The sequence below is a fragment of the Epinephelus lanceolatus genome, chromosome 2, assembly GCF_041903045.1.
Source record: "Epinephelus lanceolatus isolate andai-2023 chromosome 2, ASM4190304v1, whole genome shotgun sequence".
NCBI classification, from domain to species: domain Eukaryota; kingdom Metazoa; phylum Chordata; class Actinopteri; order Perciformes; family Serranidae; genus Epinephelus; species Epinephelus lanceolatus.
This window is the reverse complement of record NC_135735.1, coordinates 43944759-43956632: the sequence shown is the minus strand read 5'-3', so window position 1 is coordinate 43956632 and position 11874 is coordinate 43944759. Positions and strand designations below refer to the sequence as shown.

At 42.3% G+C, this 11874-nt stretch overlaps 1 protein-coding gene across 1 annotated transcript; it reads left to right on the top strand.

Moving 5' to 3' along the window:
• The first annotated feature begins 5123 nt into the window (after positions 1 to 5123).
• Positions 5124 to 6258, top strand: LOC144458953 (uncharacterized). Its single transcript, XM_078162915.1, has 3 exons — positions 5124 to 5209; positions 5313 to 5595; positions 5770 to 6258. The coding sequence occupies exons 1-3, from the start codon at positions 5124 to 5126 to the stop codon at positions 6256 to 6258; spliced, it is 858 nt and encodes a 285-aa protein (XP_078019041.1).
• The last annotated feature ends 5616 nt before the right edge of the window (positions 6259 to 11874 follow it).

Genomic DNA, 11874 nt, shown 5'->3' with positions numbered 1-11874 from the left:
TATACATCCTTTTGTGTTACTGCCTTTAAATTAACAGGTTTATGTGCATGTTGCTGCTGACTGACATAGCCACCAAATGAGAGAAATCATACTTTAAAGACTTTTGCCAGAACATGTTGGTTAACCTGGAAATCGTAGCAAAACGGTGCAGACTGTTTTCAGATTGAATGAGCCCCAGATCACATCCTCTTTGGCAAAATCAGGCCACTCCCTTGTTATGGTTTTAGACCACCTGCTCAAGTCATGCCATCATGAAGTTGTGGAATGTGGCCAATGGTGTGTCCTGAGGAGTCCATTTATTTGTTGGTACTGATTTACAATTCTAACTCATACACACTACTTTAATGCTTTCCATTATGAGAACTATACCCATTTTCTCCTAAAGTTACCATGTGTGAACAGTAAACCCTATAGGCTATTCTCCTTTCCCATTGTCAGTCGACCAGAGCTACACACAGCTCTGCAGCAGACAAGTATGCCTCTCTGTCTGTTGTAGGTTTTTTTGGTGTGTTTGATGTCTCAGACAGGCTGGAAAACAGGTTAGTAAACAGTAGAAAGCAGCATGAAGGCCAGTGAAAACTTTACGGTAGTTACTTCCTTTTATATCTCTGCTCTATTTAGTCTCTCTTTCAAACTTGATGCGACGTAATTTGGAATGATGCTTGTGTGGGGGTGCATCATTGCATCTTGCCAGTAAAGAGGCTAAATTAACACATACTCTCTGGTGTTGTGTTTCAATCAGTGTCAAATGGAGCTGGAGCCAATAAATACCTGTGACTACTGTAGAATCATTTGACCAGGTGTGAATGCCGATTGTAACCTTTCACATTACATTAAAAAGCTAGCTGTTAGTGGGTGTTAGCAACTTTTATGTGAAGCGGAAAATGGGCTTGAGTAAGGTGGAACTGTCCAATTAGAACAAAATGCCCATATTTCTCAGGTTAGCATATGTTTTTTAAATAAATATTTGTTAACATTTTCTATGAGGGACCACATCTATAATGCATTATAAGGCCATTCATAGTGAATTTTGATGTATAAAGCTGTACGACTACACTCAAAAACACACATAATGCTTCCTGATGCTTTATAGCCAGTGTTGTGCTAGTTACTGAAAAATAGTAACTAGTTACTGTTACTAGTTACTTCATAAAAAAAGTAACTCAGTTAGTAACTCAGTTACTTAAGCCAAAAAGTAATGCGTTACTGAGAAAAGTAACTTTTTAGTTACTCAACTTAAGACTCTTGTCTTGGCTCGCCATCACGCTATGACCTTGACGTACGCGTGCTATTGTCATCTTTACTCTGAGTACGTCCTGGCTGTAGATGACTGAGTGGGGACGCTAGAGGGCGCTAAGTGCTTTTCTTTTTTGCAGTGTAGTTTTTCTAAGCCACAAAGAAGACAATGTTTATTGATGTTTTGGGAAACTCAGCACTGCAGCCTAAAACATTTCCTAACTGTATCCACGTAGCTACATCGCCTAAGTGACAGCGGATGGAGTTTAACCAAGGGACTGTTAGACTACAACTTGACAACGGTTTTCTACAGTGGAGTCACTCGCTGTCAGGCAGCTAAACGTTTTACAACTACGGTACTTGGATACAAATATGGAAAATGAGCTAAAGAGAACATTTGTAGAGCTACATGATGATGTCGAGTCTCCCGCCCACCGCAGACATTGTCTGTCCACAATAAAAGTTTCCTCGGGATAACAATGGATATCACGTCACTGGATATAGGCTAACGTTACTGGGACTAAAAATCTACAGAAGCGCTACTGCTTAATGTAACGTTAGCTACAGCACTGTGGTGAGGCCAGCAGGTTGACAGTGACTTCAGAGATGGTGAGAGATGTGTTTCATTAAGATGCTCTGATAAGAATTGTTCATGTACCTCTATCTGACTTGAATCTTTTATTGTTTAGGGCTAAAATGTTTTAGTGAAAGGGAACTTCAGTTTGTGAAGGAATACTGCATGCTGCGCGCTGTTTTAAAACCTGGCCAAAAATAACAGAGTAACGCACCGTTTGGTAACAGTAACTGAGTTACTGAATTTAAAACGAACGCATTAGAGTATTAACATTAGTTACTGCCAAAACTAACAGCGTTACTGTAGACTTACAAGTCAGTCTTTAGACGCTTAACTAAAGACTGATGACTTTCTCCCTGATTTTGTTTTTAGATGGGCGGATACAATTTCAGAGTTTAAAAAAAGTCTAAAAAAGAGTCTAAAAAGAGTCTAAAAAAAACTTGCTGGACCAGTAACGTTAGTAAATCCGCAGGGCGGTCCTTCAGTGGCTCGCTGAACTCTTGTGCTCATAAACATAGTCTGACTAGAAACACGTGCAGCGGTACAAAATGGCTCCAGTCGCTGTAAGTCCTTCATTTCCACAATCTTGTGGACTGAGCACACGTTTGATAAAACGGAGTTAATTTTCAAGCTCTCTGTGTGTTTGTTTCCTTGTGAACGCGAAAAGGTGGAGCGCACATTTCCAGGAGGGTGTGTCCTTTTCAAAAATGCAAGAGGCGTTGCTTTGTTGCCGGCCATTTTCTCCGGTGTGTTAAACACACTTTAGAAAGGAGTGTCCCCAGACTATCAGAAGGCAGAGATCTCTGATTGTCTGGTGGCGAGACTAGCGTTACTGTATTGCTGTGTTCCCACCAAACGCGAATTTGCAAATTCGAGTGTCAAGATTACATACAAAGTCAATGCAAAGACGCGATTAGACGCGAATTTGCGCCGGGCGGCGCGATGGACGCGTCTAGCGCGACGCGATGAACGTGATGGACGCGATAGAGGCGTCTAGCGTGGCGCGATAGACGCCTCATGAACTTTTGAGGCGAATTCACAAGACGCTGTGCTGCGAAAGCCAATCAGCATTGAGATTCTCCCGACGTCACTGGTGTGTGTCAACAACGTCCAGTTGTAATGAACTGCTACTCACCGGAGACAGATGGACAGACGCTCCGCAGCTGAATTGGAGCGCCTGTAGTTGATGTCCTGCCGGGAGATCCTGGCGCCAACCCTTGCCAACAGGTCCTCAAACTGGGCCCCAGTCAGCCTGAAGTACCGCTGAAAGCGGCTATCATCCAGACAGAGTTCCTGGAAGAGGTGGTGAAACTCGCCTAGCTGGATGCGCTTCTGCAGGATAGGATGAACCCAAAAACGATGGCGTTTGGCCCTCCGACGCATTTGGGACTTCCAGAACAGGTACAAAGCAGCGATGGTGGTTATCTCAGCTATGGTCGTCAATGGCTACCTGGAGCTATATGATACTACGTGTCTACTCTACAGAGACTGCAACAAAAAGGAGCAGGCTTGAGTGAAAGTAGCTGAGGAGACTGGTCTACTTGGTAAGTTCTGTAAATATGTGTCTTTAATTAGTTTGCAGAATGGTTGTACTATGAACGTTAGCACTAGCTTAGCTCCAGTTAGCACAGTCGGCTTCCCCGCTACTTGCGCGAATGTGCGATAACGTGAATTAACAAAATGGTCAGGCATCCAAACTCACACGTTACGGGCGTCGTGTTACGAGCGCGTAAATCGCGTTCATCGCGTTTGGTGGGAACACAGCATAACAGTTATCGCGTTACTAATAACGCGTTACTGCCCAACACTGGTTATAGCAATAGTCATAAAACATTATAGACGTGACTTATAATGAATTATAAAGTGTAAAGTGTCTTATGGATGCTCTTGACTTGTTATAAACTATTTAGCTAGCTCGCTAACCACCATAGTTGCAAGCTAACGTTAACTACTGTAATGTTTGCTATCAGCCTATGAGCTGACTATATGGGGAACTGCCCATTGGTTCAACATCCCATTGTTCCGACCATATTAAACTCATTGTTCCGAAGTCCGTTCCAAAATCATCATGACGCCCTGTGGTTAAGGTCTGGTTAGGTTTAGGCACAAAAACCACTTGGTTAGGGTCAGGAAAAGATCATGGTGTGGGTTAAAATGAGAAAGAAAGTGGCAAACACATAAGTCGTGAGCCTGCTCCGCCTCAAGCCGGTCGCGTCGCACCATACGCCCGCCGTGAGCCATTCAGCACCGCGGACAGTCGGAGTAATGGGATGTCGAACCAATGGGCTGTCAAACCAATGACATGGACCCGACTATATGTTTTACTAAGGATTACTAGCTTCACAAATCACATCATGAAACTACTTGTATGAGTGAAGCTAGAAATCATCAGCTGAAATGTATGTTTGCTTGTAGGATAATAGCAAACTTTCCAGTAGCTAATGTTAGCTTACAAATAGGCTAACCTGGGATGGGGATAGTGATTAGCTAGCTAGTTAACTATAGCATATAGCATACTCACTAGGGATTTCGAGGGCTGTAACAATTTGTCAACTTTTTCTTTTCGTTTTTGAAGCTAACGGTTTTGCAAATAGTGACCCTGAAAGATCCCCAGTCTTTGCAAAATCTTATTCTGACTCATGACACATTGTCATAAGGTGTGAGGTTATCAGACGTGAGTTGTTTCAAAGTATTCTAGTGTGTGGTAGGTATTACAGTTTTTCACGATTGCTTAAACACATTAATTGGAACATCAGACACAATGTGAACAATCTGAAACTCATGTACCAACTCCCAAACCAATCCTGCTGAACTCCAAGCACAATCTCTGCTTGAGACACGTTCCCATTCCATACCACACATTTTTCACAACACTACACACAATTCCCTATATCTTGCACACTCTTCCTGAATTCCCTCTCTTGCTGTTCACACATAACACACTGCCAATCACATTTCTAAACTCCAAAGGCTGGTGTGCAATTAGCAATCAGCAATTTGTCATAAAAGGGTCACAGATGGGCTCCTGGTTTGTTTGGAGAACAATGAATAGTGGCAACATTGAAGAGAGAGGTGAGCAGCGAGGCAGAGGAGAGTAAGAGGAGCTGGAGGAGGAGATAGAGGAAGAGGACAAGGAGGAGTGAGAGTAAGAGGAGGCGGGAGAGGACAAGGAGGAGGAGGAGGTGGAGGAAGAGGACAAGGAGGAGGAGGATGACGACAAGGAGGAAGAGGACGAGGAGGAGAAAGGAGAACCATAATCTCTGATGAGATTAGGGCCACTATCATTGATCATGTGGTCAACCATGGTTTGCCCATGAGGGAGGCTGGCCAGAGAGTCCAACCCAACTTGAGTCACTTCTCGGTTGCCTCAATAATTCGGACTTTCAGAAATGAGCATAGGTAAGAAACCTTCTTGCCTTGCTGTAGTACTGCATATCAATACAGTATTCAATGAGTGTTGCAAGGACCTTGCTATATTTGTATCTATTTGTATCTTTTGCAGAACTGCAAGATTACCACACCGTGGTGGGAGAGGAAGACTCCTCACAGATGAGCAGGAGACTGCAGTAGTCAACATGGTGCTGGCAAACAACGTCATAACCCCCCAACAAATCCGAGATGCAATCATTGCAGACCAACACATATTCCAAAATATAGCAACAGTGAGTTTATCCACAGTGGACCATGTTCTCCAACGCAACTCCATGAGGATGAAGCAGGTATACAGGGTTCCTTTTGAGAGGAACACTGCCAGAATCAAGGAGATTAGCCATGACTATGTGCAAGTAAGTCCTATACATTCCACAACTGTGTCCTATCAGCACTGACACACTACTGCACTGTACTCCAATGTTGTTGTTTTTTTTGTTTTTTTTACAATGTTTCACAATAGCCTATACTCTATTGAACACTCTTGGTGTACGGTATATACTGTAATATTGTCCTGTTGTCTGTTTCAGAGATATCTTGACCTAGATGCAGCAGCAGACCTGCATGAATTTATATTCATTGATGAAGCGGGGTTCAACGTTGTAAAGAGAAGGCGCCGGGGCAGAAATGCTTTCATTGAGGTCCCTGGCCAGCATGGAGGGAACGTAACAATGTGTGCTGCCATCAACCACCACGGCGTCCTCCATCACCATGCTACCCTTGGCCCGTACAACACTGCCCATCTCATAGCATTCCTGGACACACTCTACAACATCGTTGTTCAACCAGACCAGATGGATGACACAGAGGTAATCAGGTTTGTCATTGTCTGGGACAACGTCAGTTTCCACCGGGCTGCTCTGGTCCGTGACTGGTTCAGGGGCCATCCTGAAGTTTCTGTCCTGCATCTTCCTCCATACTCTCCCTTCCTCAATCCTATTGAGGAGTTCTTCTCTGCCTGGAGATGGAAGGTGTATGAGAGGAACCCACAGACACGAATCCCACTGCTGCAACAATGAAAGTTATGATTAAGTATGCATTAGTATGCATCAATATGTACTTCACTTTACACATACAATGATAACTTATGATACTGTATGGACTATTGTAACACACTATCAGTCCTAACTACAGGTGATTGTTGAGGTGTGTATAAGTTAGTATATGTATTCATAATGTAATATGAACTCCATCAGTCAACCTCTAGTTTATAACTAGTCAGGAGCTTCCATAAGACACTTATAAATCATTATAAGTCACATCTATATTATTTTATGACTGTTGATATAGTGTATTAGTAAGCATTATGTGTGTTTGAGTGCAGTCCTAAAGCATTATGAATGCAGTACAATTCACTGTGAATGCCCTCGTAATGCATTATAGATGTGGTCTTCAGAGAAAGTGTTACCTAATATTTTAATAAAATCAAATTTCTTCTATTTTTTTTTAACAAACACAACTTTTGTTGATTTTATAAACATGTTATGCTTTATACAGTTATTCCATTCATATTAAAAAAAACAGATGCAACAAATGCATGTAATAACTTGTTTTTTCAGGAGAGTAAACCAACATGTGTGGTCATTTAGAGTGTTTTTTCTCCTAAAGCTCTGTTTCTCCTGAGTTTTGGATGGTGGGTGGGGGTGGGGTTAGAAATATTTCCCTGTCCCCCAGTGTGCGCGATGCTGTATTAAAGCCATATTTCGCATCACACTTGGCAGATATATGGGGTGTCTTAAACAATATGAACTATGTGTTAAGAAATAAATTGCTTACACCACTAGAATTCTTACAGGAACACTTCAATCCAGACCCCCAAGACCATCCAGATCATTATTTCTTGCACATTTTCCCCAGTGCAAGCAGACATGGGTACTGATTGTAATAAAACACACTGTGTGGAGGTGGAGGGGTTGTGGGAAGGCTACCATGACAGTGACAGCGCTGTATGCCATTCATCTTCTTCATTTACACTCCAGGATTTTGGTGCTCTCAGCAGTGGCTGTATTCAACGTGCTGGTTTCAAGTCAACTTTGTTTTATTTTAAAGGTGGTTAATTTCTCATATTTTTGCTTTTCATCTGTCCTTCTGTGTGTGAATGTGTATGTGAGAGAGAGAGAGAGAGAGAGAGAGAGAGAGGGACTATGTGAGTACGTCCTCTCATGAGTTCAGTCACAAGTTGCTGAGATGGGAAGCACAGAGGCCCATTTTGGGGTTTTTGTGTGTGTGTGTGTGTGTGTGTGTGTGTGTGTGTGTGTGTGTGTGTGTTTGTCTGTAAGGGGATGCTTGCTGGAAGAGAGCAGCTTGCTTTCTCAGTGTTAACATGCCTGACGCATAAATCTACTCAACGAGCTATGGATAGTAGTAGAACCTGGAAGACACACACCCACTGTACACAGTTACACTTAATACATCCTCTCTCTCTGCCCTACTTGCTTAGGCTCTTCTCTAGCTTTACATTGTACAACAAGACAGCTAGCATTCATTTAAACATAAAAATAGCTACATTATCTATAAAAATTGAGTTTTTTGTAGGAAAATTGTGAATTTTAAGTTTATTACACCCTGTGCTACATAGCATGGGCTGCTCACTGTGGATGACAGAATTTGTGTTTGATTCCAGCTCTTGAGCCCTCTTGCCGCTATATTTGAAAGTGTCTAATTTTACCACGGCGGTCAGTGGGGAAATTAGACAAGAGAAACTCACTGAAAGTGCACCATCTGCATTTTTACATTTAACAGCCCAAGGATGATGATTTATATAGTGTATGAGAGGTGTAGTGTAGGTACTACACATAAACGTCATCCTAAAGTGAGCCACATGCTGACCCGTACACATTGCAGAGGTATTCTAAATTTACTCTGAGATGTTTTGTAGAAGCTGAAATCAGCTCCGTGGGAAAGGAAAGCAAGACAGAGGATGACGCATGACCTGAGAATAGGTTCTCAGCAGGATATGAAATAAAATGTTCAGCCTGGTAGCCTTTTTTTTCTTAATGCTATTAAAATTCTTTGCAAATTCTTTTCTTTTCTCCTGTTAGCACTCCAAATGCTGAAGTTTTAGAGTCCTCACATCCCTTGCGGAGATCGGCGGGGGGAGCGGCTAGCACACCCAATAGCAGACGGCGCCCCAGACTAACGTCCAAGAACACAAAATTGAATCCACAAAGTATCTCCATACTGCTCATCCGTAGTGATTCAAGTGTCCTGAAGCCGCGACATAAAAAGTTGTTTCAAAAAACGCCATATGAACTCTGTTTTTAGCCTCACTGTAGCCTGTAGCTCTGACTGCTTCTCTGTGCTCCGTGCTCACGTGTGCGCGCCTGCGCGCGACTAGCGAAAGCATGAGCTTTGCTCACCCGTGTTTACATCACGTGACACATGCACCGCACAGGGAGACAACAGTAACCACAGTAGCTAAAAGATAATTTGCACTACGGTCTTTCAGCAAAGGACAGCCCAACATGTGTGAAGACTTTGAAACTGAGGAGGAACAGCATTTCTTTGTTGAGCCGTATTTGTTTGAGCCCGAGTATACGGACGCGGAACTCAGGCTACTGGACGAAGCAGCCGCCGCAGCTCATGAGCCGAACCCTCAGCCAACCGCAGAATACCGGAGTCGAGCACTGGAAACCTGGTGGTGTAGTTCTTTCAAATGCAAAGCAATGCCAACGGATGAGGAAAGTCTTTGCTGCTCAGACTGGGAATTGGCGATGCCTGCACTTGAGAATCTGGACATTAGTACTGACAAGACTGCTGCTCTTCAGAGACCGTGCATCACCAATCACCCTGAGCACGCACACAGAAGCAGTCAGAGCTACAGGCTACAGTGAGGCTAAAAACAGAGTTCATATGACGTTTTTCCAAACAACGTTTTATGTCGGGGCTGCAGCACACTTGGATCACTATGGATGAGCAGTATGGAGATACTTTGTGGATTCAATTTTGTGTTCTCGGACGTTAGTCTGGGGCGCCGTCTGCCAATGGGTGCGCTAGCCGCTGCCCCCGCAGATCTCCGCAAGGGATGTGAGGACTCTAAAACTTCACCAGGGCCTCCATCGGCATATGGGTGAGTAGATAATGGCTGAATTTTCATTTTTGGGTGCACTATCCCTTTAATATGTAACGCTCTCTAACTGATGTGCAAAACTGGAATTTTAGGTTAGCATTTGATCTCATTCCTGTATTAACAGCCAACTCATTACCAAAGCAAGCTAGTCTCAGGGTGCTTTTATACCTGTAGTTTGGACCAAGGAAAAACGTATATACACTGTTGTGTTTTGTATTGGTCCACGTTGTGTTCACACTGGCTCTTTACAAATATTACAAGAGCTGCAAGCATCAACTCACATGGACTTGTATCTTGATTGGACAGTTTTGGTGATTGCTTTTCAGCGTCATCAGTGCTACAGTATATGGACCCACATGGGGAAAATCATATTCTGGTGACTGAGTTATTGTTTATGTATCTTTGATGTCACAAAGAGTCTACACAGACATAACTGATTGTAAGTATTAATTACATAGACAGGTATGTTGGCAAGCAGGTAGAACTTGGTCAATTACAAAGATAAGATGCATTCTACATAATAAAATCACAGGGGTACAGTTGGATGTTACTTTTCTTTCACTCATTTTACTAAATGTAAATGTAAGATTACTGGCCCAGTCTCAAAGACAGCATGTGAAATAGCCACAAACTCTTAACAACCAGCCCATTTCATTAGCAAATCATCAAATACCACCGCTTTGTCAGTGATGTTGGCATCAAACACCAACAAGAAAGGTACCTTTTGATGCGGTATGATACACCCCTGGGCGGTGTCAGTTTGTAACCCCACCAGAAGCATCAGTTTGTAATGCCTCCAACAACAACACAATAGAAAGAGCTGAAAAGTCCTTATATAGAGGTGGATGGGTCTGCCTATGAAGTTGCTGTTCGCGTCCAGTGTTAATGTTGTGTCAAACCGTTGTGTTTTTTTCTAAACCTAGCCACATGCTTTTGTTGCACGAGGAAAAAAATGTAAAAACAATGTGTTTTGCCTGTCTTGTAACTGTATTTTGAAAAAGACTGTATACATCTAATGAGCAGAAACAACACATTACATGGTGTTGGGCATGAAATGTGTTTAAATTACATGCTGGCGACATGAAAACAGTGCCAAAGAAAACAATGTAACTACACATTAAAGTTTACAACACGTTTTATTAACCCAAACCACAGTCTTTTTCGAATTTTAACTGTTTTTTGACTCTCTAAATCTAACCAAGTGTTAATGCTTTCCCTACAACTAACCAAACTGCAACCATTTCACAAAAAACTGCAATCAAAATAGACATTAACATTGCATTAGCATTGTTTTTGTGTTGCTAGCATGTCATTTTAATACATTCCATGCCTACTACCATGCAATGTGTTGTTATGAGGTCCTGTCCATTTCATGTATTTCTGTGAGACAGTGTTGAAATTACGTGTAACAGGACACAAGCACAATACACCATTGTTTTAAATCCTATGCACTCTCTGATGAAGGCTGCGATCATGTGACCAATGCACTGACAGGAATAAAGAAGAAAGCAGTTTTAAGACCAAACGTCTCAGGAGGCAGGTTAGGGTTGTGGATGGGTGAAGCAACACAAGACTTTCCCCAAGACAAACTAAGTGAACTTTGAGTCATTTCAAGGTGCGTTGGTTTCTTTCTGAACCTAACCTGATTAGCTTTACTTGCCTACACCCAAAGACGCCCAAATATGATTGTTTTCCCAAATCTAACCAAAGTAACCCAACTTGCTGAAACCTAACCTACTTAACTTTAAGTTAAGTAACTTTGCATTGGGTACATAAAGTAATGGGGCGGGCGGCCACCTCCCTCGCTACGTGATGGAGGTGGCCTGGCCGACCGCCCCAAACCCAGGCCCGCGGGAGAAGGGGGCCCAGGAGCCGCCGGCCCTTCCTCTTCCCTCTAATGTTTATACATACTATATAACATTTTATACACAATAATAGATGGATTAGCAACCGTTTTACTTCTGACGATAAATAGTTTCCATCCTAGACTTGTATGGCTTTTTAAATTGTTTTATTTAAAGTGTAAAAATCAGAACACACTATTCAGTTCATTTGAATTTCACCAAACATCTCAGAGGTTAAAGTACTCCTAGAAAATAGATATTGAGAGTAATAGTGTTCTCATGAGACACAATCTACACTCACTCTGTGTGGTGTACATGTGTTGTTAGTAATGTTTAATTGGTTAATACATAAAATGCTGGTCATAAAAAATAAGAGCCCTGTCTTTTAGAAAGTATGATGAAATACAACTAATCTGAAACAGAAAAAAAAAAATTTAAGTGAAACATTTTCTATCAAGGTAATGAGGACATGTTGCTAAATAACTTACCCGGCAAGTTGCAAATATGTTAATACTGAATGTATTCGCAAAATGTTCACTTGTTTTCCACCATTCATTTAATTTATTTTATCAGTCTTTATTAACATAACCCAAATCACCATCTTTCCCTGACCTTAACCAAAGTGCTTTTGTTGCTTAAACCCAACCACAGACAGGAGTCTGGAACGCAAATCTGGGACTCGGGTGTCCCGAGTTCCTGTTGCGGGTAGCTGGAGAGGTGCT